This window comes from Balaenoptera borealis (assembly GCF_965194805.1).
Source record: "Balaenoptera borealis genome assembly, chromosome: 11".
Classification (NCBI taxonomy): Eukaryota; Metazoa; Chordata; class Mammalia; order Artiodactyla; family Balaenopteridae; genus Balaenoptera; species Balaenoptera borealis.
The window spans coordinates 26,325,521-26,352,286 of NC_138868.1; the positions used below are offsets into that span (position 1 = coordinate 26,325,521).

The 26,766-nt window shown below is 40.9% G+C and overlaps 2 protein-coding genes across 8 annotated transcripts in view; both read right to left on the reverse strand.

Annotated features, from left to right (window-relative positions):
• TCP11L1 (t-complex 11 like 1) overlaps positions 1–1,419 on the reverse strand; it is a 30,570-nt gene extending 29,151 nt beyond the window's left edge. For 3 of the 7 annotated variants that reach the window (XM_082343795.1, XM_082343793.1, XM_082343794.1), the window contains exon 1: positions 1,087–1,419. The gene's annotated coding sequence lies outside the window, so the exon portion shown is untranslated. Of the gene's footprint in view, positions 1–508; positions 679–714; positions 953–1,049 lie in introns of those variants that run through there. The other 4 variants (XM_082343797.1, XM_082343799.1, XM_082343800.1 and 1 more) reach the window with 4 other exon arrangements.
• Positions 1,420–6,512: 5,093 nt separating this feature from the next.
• DEPDC7 (DEP domain containing 7) lies at positions 6,513–25,045 on the reverse strand. Its single transcript, XM_082343818.1, has 9 exons — positions 24,672–25,045; positions 14,787–15,177; positions 13,050–13,177; positions 12,038–12,227; positions 8,883–9,094; positions 7,646–7,788; positions 7,342–7,467; positions 7,157–7,235; positions 6,513–6,837 (listed from the first exon to the last, which is right to left on the reverse strand). Exons 1-9 carry the CDS (start codon positions 24,742–24,744, stop codon positions 6,644–6,646), a joined length of 1,536 nt encoding a protein of 511 aa, XP_082199944.1. The 5' UTR covers positions 24,745–25,045; the 3' UTR covers positions 6,513–6,643.
• Positions 25,046–26,766: the final 1,721 nt, after the last annotated feature.

Below are 26,766 nucleotides of genomic sequence, written 5' to 3' on the forward strand. Positions count from 1 at the left end.
CACTTCCACTGCAGGGGACACGGGTTCGATCCCTGGTCGGGGAACTAAGATCTGGCAAGCCAGGCTGTGTGGCCAAAAACAAAAAACAAAAAACTATCTGGAGGTGAAAAGGGGGGCCTTTCACTCAAAGGGCAGCATTTCACTCAAAGGGCACAAGCGAAAGCAAAAGAAAATAAGTAGAAGAACAAGCAGCAGGTGATGAAGAAGGAGAGATGGGTTGGGGTCAGATGGTAAAATTACAAGTTCTTATTTTTTAAAAAACTCTTCACCTAGATTTTTAACTTCTTAAGGGCCAGACCAACCACATTCCCCACGTATGCTCCACACATATAAGTATATCCTCCAAACAGATACCCACTAAGTATTTGTTGATAGCTGTGTCATCTCTTTAATGTCAGTTTAAACGGGACGCATGGGCGTTGGTCTCAGACATAGCTGGGTTCCAATTCTGGCTCTTTACTAGCAGTGTTAACTTCAACTTCCTCATCTGTAAAATGCAGCTACCTACCTCTTGGGTTTGGAGGACGTGTAAACGACAGAGCGTACATAACGACAGCTGGTGCACAATAGGCTTCCCACAAATGGTAACTATAATTAGAGGACTACAGGATGCAACGAGGAACCATTTAACTGCGTACAGCGTGCTCATTCACTCAACAAGCCCCCTGCTATGCCTAAAAAGGGAACCGAGGGGTAGAAGACCCTCGCTCTTGCCGTGAAGACCGTCTATCTGAGCCGCAAGCCGAGCCCAAGCTGCTCACAAGAGACTCCCCAGGAGAAAGGGTCTTTCAGCAAAAGAAAAGAGCTCTGTCCAGCGCCGGCGAGAATCACCTCCCCTAGCACTCAGCGCCACTCACGCCCAGCGTCCGGATTCCGTTGTAAACAACTGTTTGGGCCGGCGAGGGAGTGGCCGGGCCGGGGGCAAGCGAGGGAAGCGGGGCGCGCCTGGAGGACGGCCTCGAGGGGTGGGACAAAGGCTGCGCTAAGACTCAACCCTCCCGCCGTCTCTGCCTCTTCCTCGCCTCCACCCGACATCGGGGGGAACTGACCGACGGAAAAAGGAGAAGAAATGACTGTAATCTCGACCTTGTTCCTCCTGTGCGGGCCCCGCAGGGCTGCCAGCCTCCGCTTCCGCTTCCCTCACCTGTAGCGGAGTCGGCGTCCTCCCTCCTGCCGCTCGGCCGGGAATCTGGCGGGGGCCGGCGCTGCGGCGGAGGCGGGGAGGATGCGCGGCGAGCAGGGCGGTTCAGCCTCTGCCCCTCCAAGGCCGCACCCCTCACTGCGCTGCGAGCGGTCCTCCTCGCCCGGCTCGGGTGGGTAGCGGCCAGGGCGGCCGCTCCTCAGCGTCTGACAGCCGGAGACAGCTCTTAGCCCGGAGGCGCCGGTCCCACGCAGGGCGACGCCATGTCTCCGTACAGAAAGGTGGGAGGCGCGGCCGGATGCCGGCGGAGAGGGCCCAGTGGGCAGTGACTCGGAGCCGGGAGGCACCCCACCACCACCCACGCCACAGAGGGCGGCGCCATGTTTGCGTACGGAAAGGCGGGCGGCGGGGGAGGGGTCGTGGAGCCAGTCAAGTAACGGAAAAGGGTTGGCCGTTTAGCTGCAAAGCCTTCCCCGCCCTGGTTTTCAAATTTAAATATTACCTCACGTTTTGTAGCAGCATATAGTTCGTTCCCCTCCCCTCATTTTGGCTGTTAGAAAAAAAGGCATGCCCACCACCTTGATAGCCAAGTCTCATTTTAATGGCACAGATTCGGTTTGGTTTGGGTCATCTCTTTTATCTAAGTGGCTGCTACACTTTGTCGACAAGAAGAGCGAGACTTTAGCCCTGAAAAGATGGAAGGCAAGGGGGCAAACACGTCCCATGAGGGTTCAGCTCGGTTTAGACAGTTGAGAAACACAGTGAGCACTCAGCATTTTATGTACCGTCTGTGTTCTAGAAAGGAAACATCCCATGTTAAGACAAGCTTGTTCTGGAGCCTCCTTTCCTTTTGTCCCAGGTACCCGGGCCGTGGCTATCGCGGCGCTGGATAACTAGAAAACCATGCTTTTCTCAGCCTGTAGTAGTAAGATAGCAAGCTAAACGAATAGACATAGCTTTGGGGCCTAATCTTAAAAAGTAAAAGCTACGTGACTCTTGACTGTTCGTTAGTAAAACGCTTTAAGACTGAGCATCAAACATATGTGCCTTAAAATGAAGGTAACAAATCAAGTCTCCTACCTGCAGCCTATAAAACCTGCTAAATTTAAGTAACTAGAACAAAACAAGATGGAGTGGAATTTGTGCTTTCAAACGCTGTATCTAGGGCTTCCCTGGTGGCGCAGTGGTTAAGAATCTGCCTGCCAGTGCAGGGGACAGGGGTTCAAGCCCTGGTTGGGGAAGATCCCACATGCGGCGGAGCAACTAAGCCCGCGCGCCACAACTGCTGACCCTGCGCTCTAGAGCCCGGGAGCCACAACTACTGAAGTTCGCGCGCCTAGAGCCCGTGCTCCGCAGCAAGAGAAGCCACCACAACTGCAATGTAAAGTAGTCCCCCCAGACCCCCTCCCTCCGAGGGGTGAAGAAACAAAGACCCAGTGCAGTCAAAAATAAATTAATAAATTTATTTTTAAAAAACACTACATCTAAATTGATCACACGTGGAAAGTTACTCCTAAAGTATTGAAGACTGATTGCAATACAGCAACCTCAAACCATTCACTAACTAGCACATTAAAGTAAGAATTTTTCCCTTAAACACACACAGTTCTCAGATGAGGATTCACTTTAGAGGGGGGAAAAACGTTAAGACACTCAGTTAACTGGAACTAAGATTTAGGCAGAAAACATTCAGTTCTCACTTCTGAGTCCAGACTAATATACCATAGTCTCTAGATTAGAGGTTCTCAACCCTGACTCCACCTCAGAATCTCCTGGGGAGCAGTGGTTCTAAAGCTATCATCTGAAGCTCAGGGGGGTGGGGTGGGTGGTGATGCCAGGCAAGAATTTTTAAGCTTCCCAGGTGATTCTAAGAGGCAGCCAGGCTAAAACCACCTTCCTAGAGAGATCTACCCCCACCTCCACGCCCCTAGCGAGAGTCCCTCTACCTTCCTTGAAGGATGAGTATAAACAATTTTCACAGGTGGAGAAGATGCTGCAACACCACCAAAACCACTGATTTGACTTGGATGGCTCACTTGTAATCTTTTGATATATTTCGAATTGTTTCCTTTAAATATTAAAAACATTGACACATGTTCCAGTTTGCTTTTTGGCTACAAGAACTGGAAATTCAAATTACCTCAAGGTAAAGGGATTTCACTGACAGGCTACCTAGGGTTTGGAAGAGGCAAGCTGGCTGCTGCTCTAGATTACTACTACTCTATCAACTCCCCAGGACACACAGGATCTCTTTCATCACACCTCTGCTTCTTGCTGCAGTTGGCTTCACTCCTCTCTACGCTACAGACTAGCTCCTTTATTTTTTAGTCGTTCCTCCTTCAAAATTTAGATCTTTCTATACAGAATTTGATTGGCCAAGCTGATTTTTGTGCACAGTCTCATTAGCCTCCAGGTAGGCTGTCCTTGGATCAGTGCTTAGCCCTGGGCTACTCGGCTAGAGTGGTGGGGAAGCTCTTAGTCACCTAGGCATCAGTTGTTTAAGTGGGGATGGCTTTCCAAGAGGACATCATGGATTAGTGAATGAGGGCAAGCAGCAATGACGATCGACAGTTCTAGTGATGCAAGAGGGTCGTCCAAGGCATCCAGGGTAGCACCAGACCTGTAGTTTAAAACTTTGACAATGCTTGCCATAAACATGACCAATTTTTCTTAAAACTTTGTGCTGATGAAGTTTGAGGTAAACTGCGGTTTTACTAGATTTTCCATGAAATTAACATTCTATTAGAGGGCCACTTCTTCTAGGACCGTGAATATAACTAGGCAGTTCTGCCTTCCCCTGAAGGAGAGGTGTTAGTTTTGTTGCCAAATAATCATGTTATTCCATGAAGTGCAAAATGAAGGTTGCAAATCAGGTAGTACCACACACAGTTGCTGTCAACTATGGTCTCACCACACTTTCAGTAGTTTGTTTCTAAAAACTTCCTCACCCCTAAATTATGAAGTATCTTCTCTTTCACTTCATTGTAGAGAGCTGCCTTCCTTTCTTGCCTATGCAACAAAGCAAAATACACACCACAAAAAACCCACCTGACATAGTTATTCCCGGCTTTATTAGGAGAATTGGTATTTTATACTACAGATATGCCCTCAACTTTTTCCCATTTAAAGACTAGTCAATATCAGTTATATCTTACAGAAGATTGACATGCTAGCATATTGGTACATCATTTTAGTTTTCCCTACCTCTCATTAAAAGTCTAAATTTAAAATTCAGCCTCATTTTATTATTTTGTCTTTGAATGGTCATAATTCCTTTTTCTTTTAATTTTTAAAATTTTATTTATTTTTGGCTGCATTGGGTCTTCGTTGTTGCGCGTGGGCTTTCTCCAGTTGCAGTGAGTGGGGGCTACTCTTTGTTGCAGTGCGCAGGCTTCTCATTGTAGTGGCTTCTCTTGTTGTGGAGCACGGGCTCTAGGCACGTGGGCTTCAGTAGCTGTGGCACGTGGGCTCAGTAGTTGTGGCTCACGGGCTCTAGAGCGCAGGCTCAGTAGTTGTGGTGCACGGGCTTCTTTGCTCCGCGGCATGTGAGATCTTCCCAGACCAGGGCTCGAACCCATGTCCCCTGCATTGGCAGGCAGACTCTTAACCACTGCGCCACCAGGGAAGCCCTCAGCCTCATTTTAATCTTTTGGTTTTATTTTTGTGAAGATGCACAATTTAAAATTGTATTATAGAAGTATTATATTGCACATCTATTTGCCAAGTATATCTTGACAGTGCAGTAGTTCCAAAGTAATCATTAACTTGGATAAAAAGTTGAAGACTTTAGCTCTAATTTACAAGAAATGAAGGACACAGAGGAACATGATAAAGGATAGTACAGGCTTGCAATCAGCTAAATCCAGACTGTGGGAAACTCAAGAACAGATGACCAGGTTTATTCAATGACAGAAAGAGAGAAAAGGAGAAGGAAGGAGGGATAAAGAGAAAAACCTCTAGAGTAAAAGATTTAAGAAGCACATTAACCAATTGCACTTTATGAACTTTGTTTGGATCCCTATTTGAATAAACTGTCAAAATCATTTGAGATCAGAAAATGTGAACACTGACTGCATTTTGATATTAAGGAATTGTGGCTTTGTGTGTAATAATGACACTGTGGTTATGTTTCTTTTTAATTTAATTTTATTTATTTATTTTTGTCTGCATTGGGTCTTCGTTGCTGTGCACAGGCTTTCTCTAGTTGCAGCAGGCAGGGGCTACTCTTCATTGCGATGCGCAGGTTTCTCATTGCGGTGGCTTCTCTTGTTGCAGAGCATGGGCTCTATGCGTGCGAGCTTCAGTAGTTGTGGCACATGGGCTCAGTAGTTGTGGCTCGTGGGCTTTAGAGCACAGGCTCAGTAGTTGTGGCCCACGGGCTTTAGAGCGCAGGCTCAGTAGTTGTGGCGCATGGGCTTAGTTGCTCCGCAGCATGTGGGATCTTCCTGGACCAGGGCTCGAACCCATGTCCCCTGCATTAGCAGGCGGATTCTTAACCACTGGGCCACCAGGGAAGTCCCTGTGGTTATGTTTTTAATGTCCTTATCTTTTAGCTATTCATACTGAAATTTAATAGATGAAGTGATAAGATATATTAAATTTGCTGAGGTGGGAGCACAGAATAGATTAAACAAGATTGGCCATGGGTTGACAACTGTTGAAACTGGATGATGAGTACATAAGAGTTCATTATTGGGGCTTCCCTGGTGGCGCAGTGGTTGAGAATCTGCCTGCCAATGCAGGGGACACGGGTTCGAGCCCTGGTCTGGGAAGATCCCACATGCCACGGAGCAACTGGGCCCGTGAGCCACAACTACTGAGCCTGCGCATCTGGAGCCTGTGCTCCGCAACAAGAGAGGCCGTGACAGTGAGAGGCCCGCGCACCGCGATGAAGAGTGGTCCCCGCTCGCCGAAACTAGAGAAAGCCTTCGCACAGAAACAAAGACCCAACACAGCCAAAAAAAAAAAAAAAGAGTTCATTATTCTGTTCTCCCCTTATTTATATATGTTTGAAATTTTCCACAATAAGCTTTAAAAGATGTTGAAGTTTTCAAAAGCATTAGGACAGTTCAATTTTTGACTTGTCTACAGTTTATGGTAACTGACAAATTCACTTTAGCATAGCCTAAGTTTCTATCTTGTATCTTTAAGAAGTATACCTTTCAAGGTACAAACCATACTCCTATTAACTTGTAATTACAGACTTCCTTACTGTTTAATACTTTCTTATATAAACACTGCAATGTCATATCATTTAAATTCCTAGGATGTTCTATAAAGTATTGTGCACAATAATTATAAATCAACCCACCTAAAAGAGGTCAATACTTAACAGCAATACACCATCTAATACTCAGTTTCAGACACAAAAAGTTATACAAAAAAGTTTTATTAAGTACAGTTTCATATTTAGAAGAACATCCAATATTACAATGTGATTGGATCTTTAGGATACATAATTTATTCTTAAAATACACAAGTTATATACAGACACTGGAACACTCAGTCCCCAAAATACTCAATAAAGATGTCTGGGTGACACTTATAGAACTGAGCTAGCAATTTTTTCTTCTCTTTGGCAGAAAGTTTTGAATCCTCATCAATATTTTTTAGTAAATTCATTAGCTCATCCTTGGTTGTCTTCCTTGTATGGTCAGAATAATCACTTTGATCAATTCTCTGGCAATAAATATATCCTTAAAGTTTAAAAGTAAAAAGTTCAGTTAATGAATCTATTCCTCAGATTTAACTAGAAAAATCAAGCAACACTTTTATACTTATATATTTTTCCCCATTTTGTAAAATGCATGTAAAGATGCTAAGCACTGCTGACTTTCTAACCCTGTCAAGTTGCTTTTTGACATAAGGAGGCTCTCAGCTAAGTCTGGATAGCTCTGAGGAGATTGATTAGAGTCTAGTTGAAATTAAAGTGCAACTACTTTACAGCAAAACACTTTCAAATAAACACCAGGAATTTATCCTTGTGAGACATGGAAGTAGTATTTCTCAGATTACCTGCGTCTCTGTTTGGATCTCTTCCCTTCTGAATGTCCATGAGCTTAACACTGACAATTTTATGTAGAGTTCCAGGAATCTTAAAAAAAAAAAAAAAAAAAGAAGGAACATGGAACATTATTCAAATGCATTTTAACCTAGTGATCTATTACATAAGTTCGACTTAACTACTTTCAGAGTTTTACCTTAAAAACATCTTTTTGATGATCCATTAAAAAGAGTACCAGAAGATCAGTTTTGCCTTTGGATAAATTTTTATTGTCAACAATAGCTTTTGAGAATATCCTTTTCACAACCATTCGGTTGTCACTCTATAAAAATAAAACACACACCCAACAGTATATATTTTTAAGAATTGTAATATAAAAGGGAATGTTAAATATTAATAGCTACTATCCATTTCAGCATAATTGATGCTGATGATGGAATAATACATCCTATAAATATTACAGATACTGAATACAATTAACATTTAGACAAAAGACTTACTTCTTTCTGTAATTTAAATTCAGAAGGATGTGCTGCAACAGCCATGAAATACAGTAGTCTTCTAAATTCTTCTCTATTTTGGGAATCCAAAAGCTTTAGAAAGAGCTGAGTAGCTTCTAGTGCTATTTCAGTCTTCCCATTCACTTCAGCCAAAAGAAAAAAAATGCTTTTAATTTTGACCAGACACGACTATATCAAAGGGAACAAAATTCAAGTTAGAGCTTACGCTAATCAGTAAACTTATCCAAAACGATGTTCAAAAGCAAAACAAAAAGACTAGGAATTACAATGAATGACCAATACCATCAAGAAAGCCTATACTTGGGACTTCACTGGTGGCGCAGTGGTTAAGAATCCACCTGCCAATGCAGGGGACACAGGTTCGATCCCTGGTCCGGGAAGATCTCGCGTGCCGCAGAGCAACTAAACCTGTGCACCACAACTACTGAGCCCACATGCCACAACTACTGAAGCCCGCGTGCCTAGAGCCCATGCTCTGCAACAAGAGAAGCCACCGCAATGTGAAGCCCATGCACCTCAAGGAAGAGTAGCCCCCGCTTGCCGCAACTAGAGAAAGCCCGCACGCAGCAACGAAGACCCAACACAGCCAAAAATAAACAATAAATTAATTAAAAAAAAAAAAAAGAAAGCCTATACTCGAATTGGCCAGTCCTAAGTCCTTGTCATACACAAATCTTAAGATGTTAAATCTAACTTGGCTTTGTAAATAAATTCTCAGCCTATGTTTTCCAATAATTCACTACATTTCGAGGGTACACTATGTATACAGTACTGATGTATCCAACTCTACCTGAGAAAAATAAAGGATTCTCTGAAACCTGCCACTTGTTTTCAACAAACCATATGGAACAGTCTGGCTCACTGGTACAGAGACAAAGCAGAGTGTCTGCCATTGTGAAGAGAATGAAGGGGGAATGGTGATAGTGCTGATAACACTTTCTGAAAAAGAGAATTGCTACTCTATGCTTATTAAGCTTCCAGTGAATGAGAGCAGCATTCTCCTGTGGCAACCAGAAGTCCCTGAATAACTTCAGAGCTTATTAAAGCCTCTTTCCAAATGAGGCCTAGAAGTTTTGGAAAAAACACACTTTCCACGGATTAATCCAGATCCACTCTCAGCTTGAAGTAGTACCATTTTGGTTAATTTTGAGGACAAGTAACATTTTCCTGTTCCCTCCAAAAGAGAAATTCTTGTATCCAGTAACATCTTACTTACCTAGGAGTTCTGCAATTCCATTATGAACATCAGATAGGTGATTTAACAGAGGTTCCCTACTACTGTAATATTTGCTAATGGCATCAAACAGAAGTTCTTTCACTAAGTCTATTCTATCTGGTTGCTCAGGAAAGTTTCTGCTTATGTCTACAACCATCTGGTCTGGAAGGTATTCCAAGCAGTCAATTGCTGAAGAAAGCCACTCATCTTCCCTATGGGAGAAAAGAATTATTATTTTAAAAAGCAAAGGATAACCAACGTACACTCAGTACCTAATTTACTAGCTATTTCAAGTTTCCTACCAGAATAAATCTCTATACACCTAGATAAAGAGATGTGTAATTCTTTTTAATATATAGCTAGATCATGAATCACAGATAAAAAGTTGGGTTTAATATGTCTTTTTTTTTTTTTTAAGTGAAAACAGAATCCATCCACTACAATATAGGCCTGAGAAAGACATCAAAATTCAAACTCTGCTCCTTAAATTTACTATGGAGGTCCAGAAACTCTAAGTTGCTTGCTCAGGGTCCCAGGTACGACTAGATCCCAGATCTGACTCCTAGACCAGCATTTTTCTAATATAGTATTGCTTACTTCAAAGCTCTGTGTATGATCTATCATCTCTGACTTTGGCTAGAAGAGAATACAGGAAGATAAGGTACAGTTTCAAAATAATTAAATATTAATTACCATTTCTAATAAAATGCCAGTTGGGTAACTTAAGAAAATTGCTACATTTCAAGAAACAGAATGACTAAGTTGTTTTTTTTTTTTTAACATCTTTATTGGAGTATAATTGCTTTACAATGGTGTGTTAGTTTCTGCTTTATAACAAAGTGAATCAGCTATACATATACATACATTCCCATATCTCCTCCCTCTTGCATCTCCCTCCAACCCTCCCTATCCCACCCCTCTAGGTGGTCACAAAGCACCAAGCTGATCTCCCTGCGCTATGCAGCTGCTTCCCACTAGCTATCTGTTTTACATTTGGTAGTGTATATATGTCCATGCCACTCTCTCACTTCGTCCCAGCTTACCCTTCCCCCTCCCCGTGTCCTCAAGTCCATTCTCTATGTCTGCGTCTTTATTCCTGTCCTGCCCTTAGGTTCTTCAGAACCTTTTTTTTTTTTTTTTAAGATTCCATATATATGTTAGTATACGATATTTGTTTTTCTCTTTCTGACTTACTTCACTCTGTATGACAGTCTCCAGGTCCATCCACCTTGCTACAAATAACTCAATTTTCTTTCTTTTTATGGCTGAGTAATATTCTATTGTATATATGTGCCACATCTTCTTTATCCATTCATCTGCAGAATGACTAACTTTTAATATTCAATTTGTTAATATATATAGTTTAAAAAAAATCATGTCCTCCACTGCTGTGAACTCAGGACAATTAATTCTGCCACCACCCAGGTCATGTCATCTCCTCTGGTCATCAGCTTCATCATAAGATGTAGATAGATGAACTTTAAGGTCAATTTCTGATTCTGTACTTAAAATTTAAGGTAATCATAAATTTTTTTTACATGTTACTTTAGATTGTAGAAATGTAATTTAAATTCTTGTAGAATAATAAGCTTCCTCTTTATATAGAGAGTTCAATAAGTAGTATGTCGGGATTAATTTTTTCACATAAGGACTTAAGCTACCTTTTGACATTCAACTGTTTATTAATAATTCATTAGAATGTAGAAATGGTGAAGTACTAAAAATATAAGTTGTATTCCTTTCAAACGTTTGCATATTCCTAACCACTGGAACACTATCTGCTAAGGCAAAAATCACTAAAAATTAAATAAACTAGAAAATACAAGATTTTAACATTTAATAATTTTACTTAGGGGAAGAGTTTCAAGGTTATAAGGAATATAGAACTCCTCCTTAAGGAAAAATAAAATCATAATTCCCTTAGCACCTGGAGTTAAACCTTCAAATTTTTAATCAGGAGAGTGTAGTCAGAGGTGAGAGCAAGAGTTATTTTCATTATGTTTCTTTAATAAAACCAGTTAATTTAAAAATACACTTATTTTTTTTAAATTGTTATTTTTAATATGGTTGTAAAACTAAATATAATGACAGAACTAATTCTTAAAAGAGAACTCATGTATGAAAAGTATAGTAAACTCAATATAAAATAATGGATTTTTATCACAACAACCCGGAAGTTGGTGATGCAGTAAAATAAATAAATAAATAAATAAATAAATAAATAAATATATGCTTAACTTATAATACATATGGAATAAGTATATATTCTTTCTTTTTTTAACATCTTCATTGGAGTATAATTGCTTTACAATGTTGTGTTAGTTTCTGCGGTATAACAAAGTGAATCAGCTATATGTATACATACATCCCCATATCCCCTCCCTCTTGCATCTCCCTCCCACCCTCCTTATCCCACGCCTCTAGGTGGTCACAAAGCACCAAGCTGATCTCCCTGTGTGATGCAGCTGCTTCCCACTAGCTATCTATTTTACATTTGGTACTGTATATATGTCCACACCACTCTCACATTGTCCAAGCTTACCCTTCTCCCTCCCCGTGTCCTCAAGTCCATTCTCTACATCTGCGTCTTTATTCCTGTCCTGCCCCTAGGTTCATCAGAACCATTTTTTTTTTTTTTTTTAGATTCCATACATATGTGTTAGCATATGGTATTTGTTTTTCTCTTTCTGACTTACTTCACTCTATATGACAGACTCTAGGTCCATCCACCTCACTACAAATAACTCAATTTCGAAAAACACATATTTAATACACATTCTAGAAGACTATAAAAGCATATATAGTCAAAGGAGTCTAAGAATTTGACAAATCTGTTCATTTTGTTCCAGGTCCCTCTGAAGACCAGACAGCTCTAAGAGAGCAGACAGCCCCACATTTTAACAAAGAAGATGGAACATAATCATTTTCTTCACTTGATGTGCAAGTGAGATATATGTGAAACAAAAATGAATATGAAAAATAATGACATTTAAATCTCCTTAATTTTGACCAAGGTTATTTTGTTCATTTTTCCCAATACTGATAATATCAACTGACAAAGCATATCTGATCGTATGGACAGAAGTCAAAAGATTATCTTAAAACTAATATCTTCCTATAAACACACTCAAATTATTATATGTATTTCCACATACTGAGATTCACCGTAAGCCTTGAGAATCCCTCGATCCAGATAGTTCCTGTTGTTGACCAACTCAGGCTGCCTCTTTGGTTGAGTAACTTTAGGTACCACCTCTTGCCGTTTGAGGAGGGAGTCAAGGAGTGGAAGGTCTATAAGTTGTAGCAGACGCCCAACTGTTTCTTCTTGCCATACTTCATTAATAACTGCACAGGGAAAATAACAAGGGGAAAAGTAACGATTAATAGTTACTACACGCTCACCACAATATCTGCCTAGGCAGGTCTAAGCTAATAAACTTGTGGCAAAAGAAAAAAAAAAAAAGGAAGAAGAAGAAAGAGAGAGAGTCAATTTTATGAAGTAGTTTCTTATAACAAAGTAAAACAATTCAAGATTTGTTTAAAGTGTAGGAGAACAGACATTGGACAACAGGAATTCTTTTCATTTTTGTACTGTAAAAAGCAATATGGCTTGATAAGAGATCAAGTCATATAACATGTTAATAAGGACCTTGGAAGAAAGAATGATTCATTCAATCTGAAAACTGGTTTGAAACCATTGGCTGCAGATTATTCTGCTCAGGGTTTCCACAACTGGGATGGGGGAGGGAAGGTGGAAATCAGTCATTAAAACCACATTCCATTGCCACAGACAAGGAAGAACATATAACCCTGTTAATGTTTTAATATAATTGTCAAATTTTTATTTAACCTAATAAAATCTTAGGGAAAGATATATCTGAGAGCAGATTTTAAATAAATTTTTTAAAATCTGCATGTAAAACATTTCAGATTTGAATCTCTGCCAGCTGATAGGACAAAAGTCAGTGTTCCAGAATTGCAACACTGATCTATTTGTTAAAGATAATAGACCTCTGTTAAAACTTAATATAAACAGCTTTAATACACAGTGTGCTCTTTCTTTATGCTCTGAATATCTAAATTCTAATAAAGGTTAAGATTGAAAAAATTTAAATAACTTTATTTGAAGTTAGTCTTCTATTTCTTCCTGTATCATCTTTAGCTTACCTTGTGGAGACAAGTTTGCAGAGATATTTACGTGAGGGGAGTCAGCAGGCTTTAAACTCAGATTTTCCCACAGATCCTCTAAACTTGCAGATTTGATATCGGAGGACTTAAATAATGCATCTGCATACCTAAAATAAATTTATTTCATAAATTCCTGTTTATTAGTAAGCCTACAGAAATATTTTTGAATTTGACAGCTAAGAGTTTCTAGAAAGTTTATGTATTTCAGAGCAAAAACATAACAAATACAAATTCTAAGAGTAGAATGAAATACAAAAACATCCCACCTTCTTTCTCAAGCCTGAATATACACACTCTACATAAATTCTCCTTTGAGCATTTAGATTTAAGTAATTCAATGACTAAAATGTTAGTCGCCAATTTTAAAACATAATCAAACACAGTCAAACTTCATTATGCTTACTGTTCTATTAGTTATCTCTCTTTCCGGGGCATTCTCTGGTAGATAGCGCTCAAATACATAACTATAATCTCTTATTCATAATTCTGAAACCCAAAAAGCTTTGAAAAATTTAAAGTTTATTCAGAATTCATATAGTGACAAAACCTGTTCTGAGACTATCACAGTCTTTATCTATCCCAGTTAGTATGAATATTTTCACTGCAGAAATACTAATGTATTTGATTACCAGATGCTGTCCCAGATCCCTCTCAGAGTGTTATCTAGTAAATGATATATGTACATAATGACCTTTCTAAAATCTCCAAAGTTCCAAATTCCTAAACGCATCTGTTCCCAAAGGTTTCAGATAAAGCACGTGGACCTACATTTGGAAAGTACTGACTGTGCCCTACCTTATCCTCCTACTTCCTTCCTATACAGAGAGAGGTAAATTTTATCATGTTTTAAATATAGAGTTAAAAAAAACATTTGAAAGTCAATACACTAAAACTCTGACTTTGGGACAGATCTGAATTGTAAGAGCTTCAATTACATGGTCACCTCTTCACAGCTTAGCTGAGGGGAATAAAAGGGAAAAGTTTTATCTCATGACAAATAACTAAGTTAGCTATGCACTTATCACCTACATCCATTTCAATCACTGGGTTCTACAATTCTGTCCCCCAGGCTCCCTTTAAGTGATTCCTGCTCCTCCACCACTGCTGCCTACTTCCCCCCTCATCTGTAGACCACAATATTGCAAGATTCCTCTCCCCATTAGGCTGTCCATATAGCTGCCTAAAATACAATCTCATCATGCTTAACATCTTTCTGTGGCCTCCCCAACATCTGTGTGATCACGTGCAAACTCCTTACAATGTCCTATGAAACTTTCTGCATACTGGCTCCTTTCATATTTCACACCTGCTATTTTCTGGATTCTAGTGACAACCCACCTGCTTGTCTTCACCTCTCCTGTTCTCATACCACTTAGTGTATAAACTCTCTTAACAGTTTTTATACTGTAATTGTAACTTGAAGCAGAAAAATCAAAGTTTGTTGATGGTTTCTGCTAAATATATGAACAAACAAGAATTCTAGGAGATACCAAATAAACAAAAGTTTGCTCTACTTTATCAAATTTACCCACAGACCCAGATTTTAGCCTAATTTACTGTTCCACAAATAACAAAGACAGTCAGCATCTCATTAAAAAGTAGACAAAATCCTGCCAATATCCCCCCTGCCAATATTATGAGACGGACGCGCTACCTACTGCACTAAAGAGGCCCCTCCCCCTGCCAATAGTAAATGAAAATCTAACATAGACTAACCTGGAAGGTGAAAACAGTTTGTTCTCTTTGCCTAATTGACTGTCTTGGTTAGGTATCGTTGTGAATCTGTAAAGACTGCAACTACTATCTTCAAATGTAGGTTTTTTGTCTTTTCCAAAGACTTTGGTCGGAACTGCTTCAAATACTTTGTAGTCCATAAGTGCTTGACATACTCTCACTACTTTGGCCCGAGGAATATCTACATCACCAAAGTATTTATTCTGAATTAGGTGAGAAAAAATGACATCCACAGCTTCCGAACCAACAAAACAGTCATTGTGTCTTTTTAAATGATGCCTTCGTTTTTTCACCTCCACTTGTGTTTGAAGAGTGTTTATAATGCTGCTCCATACATATGTGGCTCCAAACGGCTTCTGGGCTACACTGAAACCTGGAATGCGAAAAATCACAGAGTCACCTCACTCATTTGTAGTAAGGTCTAAGCAATCCTTAAGCAAATCTCCAAAGTTATTAATAAGAAACAATTATGAGGGCAGCTTGTTATTGAAATATGAAATTATTAGTAGCAACTCATTAAAAAATGTAGTGCCTACTATATGCTAAACACTGTTTGATGTGCTAGGATACAAGAGTGGGCAAAATAAAGTCCCTGTTCTTATAGACTTATTCTTTGTGGGAAGATACAGACATTATGTATATGTTAGATCAGTGCCAAGAAGAAAAATAAAGCCAGGTAAGAAAGAGAATGCTGTTTTAGATGGGAGGTCAGAAAAGACCTCTTTGACATGGTGATCTCTGATCAGAAGCCTACGTAAAACCTGGGGGCAAGCTGTGCAGTTATCTGGGGAAAGAACAGAGAGAACAGAAAGAGCAAAGGCCCTGAGGAGGGGGTGTACTCCACTATGAGAACAGGAAGGAGGCCGCCATGACCTGAGTAGGTGACCAAGGGAAAGAACAGTAGGAAGTGAGATCAGAGAGGAGTGACAATGCGGTTTGGAGTGGGGGGATGCAGATCAAGCAGGACCTTGTGGCAGTTACCAATTATGTACAAGAGCTCTATTAAATGCCTATATAAATGCTCTAATCTTCAACAGCAACCCTATGAAGCAGACATCACCTCTATTTGAGAGATGGAAAACAGATTCACAGAGGTTAAGTGTAACCTCCAGACATTATATTGTAAGAGGTGGTACTGGGATTTGGTTCACAGTCTATACAATTTCAAAGCATTTATCAGTCAGATAAGACAGACATACAGATAGACACATGTATAGTTATAGATATACATACACACACAATGCTTGTTGGAATAAACTAATTTTTTTTAAAGCTTTTTATTATGCAGACTCATGAGTTAAGTACTTTGTTATACAGGATAAACTAACAGTTTGGTTCCTGTTCAATAGGAGCTTATAGCCTATTGCAAAGATAGGAAAAGCACAGAAATAAAGTAAGGTTTTAGAAAACGTGCTTTCAAAGATCCATCATATTTTTCCTCATTTTATTAAGTTGATATTTGGCATAACTACAAAGAAGAAAAGGAGAAACAATTAAAAGAAAATGGGGGCTTCCCTGGTGGCGCAGTGGTTGAGAATCTGCCTGCTAATGCAGGGGACACGGGTTCGAGCCCTGGTCTGGGAAGATCCCACATGCCGCGGAACAACTAAGCCCGTGAGCCACAACTACTGAGCCTGCGCGTCTGGAGCCTGTGCTCCGCAACGGGAGAGGCCACGATAGTGAGAGGCCCGCGCACCGCGATGAAGAGTGGCCCCCGCTTGCCGCAACTAGAGAAAGCCCTCGCACAGAAATGAAGACCCAACACAGCCAAAAATTAATTAATTAATTAATTAAAAGAGAAACTCATAGCTAACATCTTAAAAAAAAAAAAAAATGGACCTTAAGTTTTAGTAAGATGATGGAACTAAGTCTAGCTAATCGTCAGCCTGGTGGCTAGCTGGCTTGCTCTCTTTTTATGTAAACACATAGTATGCCTTTTTATGTGTTATACCTTTTAATGACCCTCTGAATATTCAGTTGTTCTAATTTTTAAGCCCCCATTTTTGTTAAGTATATAACTCCTTTATTTCCAAGATATTTTGGCAGAGAAATTGAAAACTGATTACATCCCTTAAGGTAGTCTAAGAAGGAAAACAATATGCAACGGTACAACAATAACGAATAAGGGGAATTATAATTAAAGAAACTCCTACTTGAAATTACCTTCCTGCTTTTTTAGATAAAATAGAATATGTAAGATGAAAGCAAAGTTTCTGAAGCACATTAAAACTCCACTTGGGAATTCCCTGGTGGTCCAGTGGTTAGCACTTGTGCTTCCACTGCCAGGGGCCCGGTTTCCATCCCTGGTTGGGGAACTAAGACCCTGCAAGCCACGCGGCGCGGCTGAGAGAAAAAAAAAACTCCACTCAATGCACTAGAGTCATAAATTTTAAGTGGGTCATTTGAAATTCATCTTTTGTGCTGCAATAAATATAGGGAGTGTAGTGAACCACAGTGTATTCACCTATAGTGTAATTTTGTAGCTACCATAAAAATTACTAACATACACACACACAGAAAACCCTTTATTGTTTGTGTATTTCCAATACCAAAAGTAGATGGGTAATTTTACTATCTATCCATTATTATGATCTTAGTTTAAAATAATCAGCAAGATTATGGGTTTTTTTAATTAATTAATTAATTAATTTTTATTTTTGGCTGCAGTGGGTCTTCGTCACTGTGCGCAGGCTTTCTCTAGTTGTGGCGAGCAGGGGCTACTCTTCGTTGCAGTGTGCGGGCTTACTGCGGTGGCTTCTCTTGTTGCAGGGCACGGGCTATATGCGGGTGGGCTTCAGCAGTTGTGACACATGGGCTCAGCAGTTGTGGCTCGCGAGCTCTAGAGCACAGCCTCAGTAGTTGTGGCACACGGGCTTAGTTGCTCCGTGGCATGTGGGATCTTCCCAGACCAGGGCTCGAACCCGTGTCCCCTGCATCGGCAGGCGGATTCTTAACCACTGCGCTACCAGGGAAGTCCCAGCAAGATTGTTTTTAATTATCAAAATTATATTTTAAAATTCCAGATACTTCATAATCCATTACTAAACAAAGAAGTAATTGATGCTAGTTTTCCAAATATGTGAGCAGTTTTAAGAACTGAATTATGGAGACTCAACTAGATAAATCAAGCTGAAACTAGACTTACTACTGGTACTGTATTTAGTCTCTACTGAGTAGAGCCAGAATCATGCACTGGATGGAATCTCAAAATATGTCCAGGTCGTTCCCCTGGTATCCAGAACTAGGAGTAGCTGTACTGGTTCCAGCAAAGGAGGATTAGCACTTAATATTCTTAACTTCCTAACATACCAGAGATTATAGCTGAGATTTAAATGAACTTAATGTCTGTTCTTTAGTCTTTTTTCAAATCTTCATTATATTATTAATAGTAGCTAACATTTGAGGACTTACAATATGACAAGCTCTGCCTTCTCTCATTTAATCCTGATAAACTTCTCTAAAATAGTTATTAATAATCCTAGTTTGAAGAAATTGAGGCTCAGGGAATTAAACAAACTTACCCTCAGTTTTACAGGTAGTAAATATATACTAGCTTTTCTTAGTACTTAAATATAAATATATTAAAAGTAAGTCAGCAGGGCTTCCCTGGTGGTGCAGTAGTTAAGAATCCCCCTGCCAATGCAGAGGACATGGGTTCGAGCCCTGGTCCGGGAAGATCCCACATGCCGCGGAGCAACTAAGCCCATGCACCACAACTACTGAAGCCCTTGTGCCTAGAGCCCGTGCTCCACAACAAGAGAAGCCACCGCAATGAGAAGCCCGTGCACTGCAACGAAGAGTAGCCCCCGCTCGCCGCAACTAGAAAAAGTCCACGCGAAGCCAAGAACACACAGTGCAGCCCAAAATAAATAAATTAGATAAATAAATTTTTTAAAAAAAGAAGCTTTGTAAAAAAAAAAAAGTTAGCAGATAGTTTTAGCATTAACCTTTCATTGAAGACTTGGATTAACTGAAACAGCTTTAAGTGAGCCAATGAGATTAAAGAAACAAACAAAAAAACAACTTTAAGATTTGTGAATCCTTAACCAAGCTATTTAAAAACACTTAGTAGTCATTACTCCTAAAATAAGATAGGTATCATAAATTCTATGATATATACTATCCATAGTACACAGGAAAGGAAAATAAGCAAGGTTCAAACTTGTAGAGCTCAGATTGCCTATTAAGTACCAACAAAACAGACTTCTGGGCTAGTAATAATACTAAAGGTGAAACACATAAATCATGACAGTTGAGCTACAAGTAAGTAAGCATAAAAACCCTAAAAGATAAGGCTGACTCACTTATTAATTTGAGATCAATAAGACAACTGATGGGGGTGAGAGCCTCAATGACGTGAAAAAGGCTAATCTTCACAGGGGAATTAAGAAATAAAGAATATATTTCCCCATATTAACTTGCTGTTTAAATATGGAAAATCAGGAAGTCTTGCAGGTTGGATAACACAGTATAAAAGATTAAAGAACAGGTTAGAGCAGGATAGCAGGCACCTGTGAGCCATACAATGTTTCCAGAGTTCTCCAGGCATAATACAATTCAGCCCTTTCAGGTCCCCTCTGTTCTCACTGACCATTAATTCCCAACCATTGCATCCTGGTTGCAAATATCCTGGAGTATTTCCCCTTAAGCATCACCACCCACAGACCCAAACTCATGTTCATACAGATATTTTAATACATAATCTACCCTGGACTTGACGACTAACTGTGCCAAAACTCACACCAGGATAACCTGTTTTTTTAACGCTGACTTCACCAGTTGAACACAGATCCCCCACATGCTGGTTTGAAACTTCTTATTTATCATCATCTAAGAGCTGAAATGAACATTGGTATCGCTGACCATGGCCCAGTAAGATGAATTATTGTGACTTCTAAACAGGATTCGAGAGACCCGAAGTATACAATGAATGTTTTGTAAGTCTAGCAATCAGAATTTAAGCTTCAGCTTGTCCTCAAACTTCACTTGCATATGAGCTGGACAATTCTTTAAAATTCATCACTATCTACATCTTGATGCTTCTTTGTTTACATTTGGTTAAGCATGTTCCAAAAGCATCATGACCTAACGATCAAAGTCTAGAGACCAGCTGCGATAACCCTGAATAAGAGACTTAACTTTTATAATTTGTTTTCTTCATTTACTGATACAAGAATTAAACACTATGTTTAAGGTATGTTTCAGGTCTAAACTGCTGATTTGTAGGACTTTAGAGACTAAAATTATATCTCTCTCCATTTTAGACATGGTCATTGAACACCAAACAAAATATGTAAGAAATGAAGCATAGGAACAAATTTGACCTGTCGGATAAGAAGCTTTGAGAAGCTATCAAGAGGCTCAGAAACTGTTTTAAACTAGATCTATAACATACTACACATGCTCGTGAGCCCTATATAAATCTAGGCTAGTTAACATTCAGTTTTCAAGCAGGCTTATCTTTATCTGTGTGAAAACAATAGCTATTTTTCCAAAGCAAAGACCCATCCTCTGCATGTATTTGAAATCTACCCAAAAAAGTTTACCAGCCATAAAAAAGTTAAACTTCTAATATTGAACTTATGTGTATTTGTAACACTACTAATAATCATCTTTACTTCTAAAAAGGCACACTAAATAATCAAGTCATTATAATAATAATTCCTTAAAAATCAAGTCATAAGGCAGATAGGTCAAGAAATTATATTTACTCATTAAGTCACAAGGGGATAATCAGCATCAACCATGATCTGTGCAGTCAGCATCAACTATGGCCCTGCTGTGAAAACCAATTTAAGGGTGAAAACAATTCTATAATCATGCCAATCAGTGAGATTATATTAACTCCTTAGATCAATAGACACATTATAAAACTGGATCCCAATGTAAGGTAAACATACACACAGAGTTACTAAAACATGCTACTTCTAAATGAATATGTAACAATTTTATTTTCATTTTTGGATATTACACTGCCCCCACCCCCAACACACACAAAAGAAAAGAATTCAGATAGCTCATGTTAGGCAGTTTTGCACAAAGCTTAAAGAAATTGTGAGCTACTGCCTTATTTCATTCAAATTTCCTTATACTTCACAGAGGTTCAAATTATTCAATACTTGTTAGTTGTAGATTATTGCCAACTATTAAAATATTTTAAAGAAGGGTTAACACAGTGGTTCTTAGTAGGTGATTTTACTCCCCCCGGACATTTGGCAATGTCTGGAGCCATTTTTGGTTGTTATAAGCTGAGGAGGGAGAAATGCTACTGATGTTTAGTGGGTAGAGGGGCCAGGGACACCGCTTAACATTCTACAGTGACAGGCCAGCTCCCGCAACAGCAAAGAAAACGTCAGCAGAGCCAAGGTTCAGAAACCCTAGGTTAATTGAATACTGTTTAGACATGGAAACTTGTGGTAATGCAGCAGGCACAGTGCTAGGTTCTGTGAATAGAAAAACACAAGAGTGTGGGTTCTGGAGTCCCAGAGAACTTGGTTCTCTATTCTTGGCTCCATCACTACTAATAATGCAATCTTGGGCAAACTGCCTAACTTTTCTGGTGCAAAACAGAGTTAATTCCACTTCCCTCAGTTATTGTGAAGGTCATCTGCGATATATATGTAAAGTGGCTGGCACGTACCCAGCAATTAACAGACGTATAAAAACGAAAGGGGAAATTGTCTCAATCTAGAAGAGCCGAAGGACATGTGGATTCACTGTAATGTAATATCCTGGATGGGACCCTGGAACAGAAAAAGGATATTAGGCAAAAACTAAGGAAATCTGAGTAAAAGCATGGACTATCAATATCGGTTCACTAATTGTGACAAATGTATTACACTAATGTAAGATGTTAATCATAAGGGAAACTGAGTGAAGGGCATATGGGAACTCTAAGCACTAACTTAGTGACTTTTTGTAAATCTAAATCTATCCTAAAAATGTTTATTTAAAAAGTAAAAAAAAAAAAAAAAAAAAAAAAAAAAAGGAAGGCCTCTTTCTTTCTCTTCCTTTCTTTGAACTAAGAAGACACAGTCCCCACCCTCAAAGAGTTTACCTTTTACCTATTCATACCACTTGGATGATGATGTCAAGCTCTGAACAGTAGTCAGTCAAATAAAGACCACTAGCAGGTGAGATGACAAATGTGACACATACCAGAAGATTTAACTCCTCATCAGAAGATAACAAGTATATAAAATCCTAAATCATTTAGGATTTGAGAGAATTTTACTTAAGAATTATTTTTTTTCAAAAGAGGTTTTAAAACATTACAGAATTGTTAAGACAAAGGAAAAGGACTACATTTATTGGACATTAACCAAAATTTCATGAAAATAGATAAATGTAGAGAGCTGTGCTTTGAGTGTTAAAACTAGGCAGATGTGACTGAGTGGGGAAAACTACCTATACGCCAATATCAATACTGCAACACTTTTACTGCATATTGGTTTTGGTAATCCAAAGTTTGTTTTCCTCTTACACAGCATTAGAGATGTCATGCTGAAGACTGACACTGCCTCTGAAAAGAAGGCTGCAGGTAAACTATGTAAAATAAATAAAGAACAATTTTAGAATATGTTTAGAGAGCTATTAACAAAAGTAGGCACTGACCCCTGCTTTAATTCATACAGATTAATGAGATAGCATATGGGAAGTACTTTGAGCTCCCTGGAAAAGTGATACCAGGTGAATTCAAAGAATTAGGTTACAGTATAAAGGGATAACAGGATAACATACCACTTTCTTGCTTGTCTATATTAAAAGACAAATTTCTTCAAACTACTTACTAAAGGTTAGCATACAGACTTTATTTCTTCTACATAAATCAGGTCCCTGGTTGTTACAGCCCCTTTAAACTATGGAAGAATTACTAATAGGTAGAGAAACAAAAATACAAAGCTGCTTGCCAGAGCACACAGAAAGAGAATGGCAGGGAACCAAGAACACAGGCTCCCATTACCATGCTCGCTAGGACTGTGACAAGGCAACTAAAGAGTGGGAAGGGGGATGAACATAGGATAACAGGTAGGGTTCCAACTGTAGCAACCAAAACAGATGAGAAAATGCAGTGGGCCCTTCTCTGCCCACTGCACCTGGTGTGCAGAAGACAGTGGTCCTTTCCTTGGGTTCAAATTCGATGACCAGCACTTCAACTCTTCCCTCTGAGAGTCATCTACCTAATTTTGAATACATATTCCCTTATATGAAGAACCTGTTCACTAATGACCAAAGCTCAGAACAGGTATTTCAGCTGTTAGAGAAGACAGGACTTTTAATCACATAAAATTTGGCAGGCTTCCCTGATGGCGCAGTGGTTGGGAATCTGCCTGCTAATGCAGGGGACACGGGTTCGAGCCCTGGTCTGGGAAGATCCCACATGCCGCGGAGCGGCTGGGCCCGTGAGCCACAACTGTTGAGCCTGCGCGTCTGGAGCCTGTGCCCCGCAACGGGAGGGGCCGCGATGGTGAAAGGCCCGCGCAACGCGATGAAGAGCGGTCCCCGCACCGCGATGAAGAGTGGCCCCCACTCGCCGTAACTGGAGAAAGCCCTCGCACGAACCGAAGACCCAACACAGCCAAAAATAAATAAATAAAGTAGCTATAAAATTAAAAAAAAAAAAAAAATTTTGGCAATTTCTTTCACTCAGAAAGTAAGCCTAAAGACTTCTCAAGACTGTTTCCAATATTATTTGATTTTATATTCCTAAATGATGAAGTATTTCCCTTCTCTTCACACTGTAAACACTGGAGAAATTCTGAATGTAGCCATCATGTGCTTATTTGAATCCTGTTAATTGGATAGTAAGATTAATGTTAAGATCGTTCTTAGAAAAGTACAAATGAAAAGTGGTTCTCTATCACAATTTATCATCAGCATTTTGAAGATTAAAAGGAGCATTACTAATTGTAAGTTAAACAGAAAACTGAGGCCACTGAGATGCACCCAATTTGTCCTATGTCAATCCACTGACCACTGTCGCCTTGAGGAAGGAGTCACAGTTTCACTGGTTTGCTTTTACAAATGAAAGGCTTAATAATAAGGGAACTAATTCCTACAGCAACCCACATTGTAGCTACAGAAAGGGGGGAAAGTTGTAACTTCTCTAAAAGGAAAACAAAAAAGCCAAGTATTATCTGTACCCCTTAACTCTATTAACTGAGACGTAGGGTATGCTAAAATCGGAATTTTAGAACCGATCATCCGATTCTGTTCAATTGTTTGGACATTTAAAGAAACCAAGATGTTAGCATACTAACATCCTAAGTAACCTGCCCCCCAGGACATGATTTAGCTGGCAAAATTCACCAGTGTCTCTCCCTATCTCATGCAACCATTGAAAAGGAAAAGCAAAAACTTCTATTCACTGAAATACTGCTTATCCAGAAAGTGTAACTAATAAATGCCTTTTATGCCAAGTTCCTGCCGGTAGAACTTAATATAACAGAAACCTCTCACCACTCCCAGGAAGAGTCTGGGCAACAAACTGGGCAACAGAGGCACTGGGCCCCTGGTCATATTGTGGAGTCAAGGTTTGTGGCTGAGGCAGTAACCAGTAATGATGTGGAGCACGTCTGGAGACCTACTGCAAGCGCCCGGCACGCAGCTGGCGCACAGACTAGCGCGCGGTGAAGTTAAAGTCTAGGTAACTTAGGAGAAAGCTGGCTGCGAGGGCACCAGGGTCCGGCACAGCAGCTCACCGGCGGGGGCGCCGGCCCGAGCGGCCACAGCTGTGCGGAGCTCGCGGAGGCGGCCGCGGACCTGGCTGTACCTGGCGGGATCCCCCGCCCGCGCGAGAACCTCAGCCTGCGCCCCCCGCCCACCCCGTGACCCCCACCGTCCCCGGACCGGGTCCTCGGCACCTACCGGGAGGCCTCTGCGCGGGACTCTGGAGAGCCGACAGGTTGAGCGCCGCCGCCTTCTCCCGCACCGTGGCCATGGCCGCAGCCGCGCGGACACCGCCGCCCCAGACCGCTGCACTGCGAAGTGAGCGCCAGCACCGCGGCCGCCAGTTAACTGGCCCGGGATGGGGCGGGGCTCCCGCCAGGCCCCGCCCCCGCCCGGTGATCTGCCGTTGCGCGCTGCGCGCCGCACGCCGCCGGTCACGTGCAGGCCGGGGCCGACTGTAACCTGAGGCCCCGCGGGCGAGGAAAAGGTGCGGATCCCGCCCTCGAGGCAGCCAGGTGGGAAGTATTTCGGGGTGCTGCGCCCTGCGAGTCCGCGCCGGCCGCACGCGGCCCGCATCCCGCCCCCGCCGTCAGCACAGCCCACGTGCAGGCAGAGGTATGCGCGCGGCAGGCTCAGACCAGTAGGGTGCCGCGTCTCGCCCTGGATTAGTTCTGGGGCTCGGCCAGCTGTTTAACTGTCTTGGCCTTCTGTGTTCTCACCTGTGACGCGAGGGCAGTATTAGTATCCGCTTCGCGGAATTTTTTTAATGAAGATTACACGAACCAATTCATGTATTTTAGTTGTTGAGTCTGGAACATAAGTGCTTAAAATTATGTCATGGTAATAAGTGCCTCGAGGTTTTCACGCATCCCCACCTGTAAAGAACAAATCTTTATCTGTTTCAGGAGAGCAATGTCTAGAGGTCACAGTCAGGAGGGCAGCTGGCTGGCCTTGGGGCTGGCTGCCAAGGAAATCGGTGCCTCCTCCAAAGTAACTCTGGGTCAGGTGAGTAGGGACAGAGTTAAGAAAGAAGGGAAGGGGCTGTTAAGGGGAAGTTGAAAACAGGGAATCCAGGGATCCAGCGCTGGGGTACCTCTGAAAAGATGAGTGGTGTAAGAGACCGATAATTCGATTGCCAGATACTTAAACCCCGCCCCCCCCCTTTTTTTCCAAATTTGGGGATTTTGCAATCATGTTAAACCTTTGGTACCTACAATAAATGTCTTCTTAGAAGGAGGATGCCTGTGTGATCAGGTTATAAACCGAATGGTTTTTTGTTTTTTGTTTTTTTTACTTTTGGCTGCATTGGGTCTTAATTGCTGCACGTTGGCTTTCTCTAGTTGTCGTGAGCGGGGGTTACTCTTTGTTATGGTGTGCAGGCTTCTCATTGCGGTGGCTTCTCTTGTTGTGGAGCACAGGCTCTAGGTGTGTGGGCTTCTATAGTTGTGGTGCAAGGGCTCAGTAACTGTGGAGTGCAGGCTCTGGAGCACAGGCTGAGTAGCTGTGGCGCATGAGCTTAGTTGCTCCATGGCATGTGGGATCTTCCTGGACCAGGGCTCGAGCCCGTGTCCCCTGCATTGGCAGGCGGATTCTTAACCACTGTGCCACCAGGGAAGCCTCAGAATGGTTTTTAAATGGGAGTTCATTACTTAGCTTATTGGAGGAAGCTCCTACACGTAGTTGCTTCAAAATGCTAAGAAGAATACAAACATGTGGTTATTTCAAAGAACACATACCAAGAAATTGCGACCCTAGGGACCCCAGTTTAGTGGGTTAGACGTGGGCCATTGCTGCTCCTAAGATTTAGAAACGGTTGCCAGTATTGTCCTTTTTTTATGCGCTCTCTCCCCCTGGTGGTAGTAAAACCCAACCGCACCTCTGTTCAAGGAATTTCCTTTGTCATTTCTCAGTTGATTACTGTATCTCAGAGATAAGATATAATTTAGGATGGGTTTCAGGTACTCAGTAGACCAATTAACTTTAGTCTACCCCATGCTGTGTAACTGAATGAACATACAAGTCCATCCCCACTACTTGGGTAAAAAAAAGCTCATCTTATTTCTGAAAACAAATCTTGACAAACACTAATATTGGGTCTTTTGAAAAAGGCAGGTGACCTCAGTGACTATTTTGATGATTTATATAACATTTCAAAGAATTTTTACCAGCCTGTGCTATCTTTGTCTATCTTACCTGGTGAAATGCTCTCTTTTACTTGTCTGCATTCTATGTGTCTTGGAGGCCTAATTCAAATCCCACCTTCTTTGCTGGACAGATTTTTTCCAGATTACAC

Excerpts from the sequence above, each read along its gene's own strand:
- DEPDC7 (XM_082343818.1), bottom strand. The coding sequence starts at position 24,744 with ATGGCCACGGTGCGGGAGAAGGCGGCGGCGCTCAACCTGTCGGCTCTC. Across the intron at positions 15,178-24,671 it reads TCCCGCGCAGAGGCCTCCCG|GTTTCAGTGTAGCCCAGAAG; the intron begins GTAGGTGCCGAG and ends TTCGCATTCCAG. Across the intron at positions 13,178-14,786 it reads AAACTGTTTTCACCTTCCAG|GTATGCAGATGCATTATTTA; the intron begins GTTAGTCTATGT and ends AATTTATTTTAG.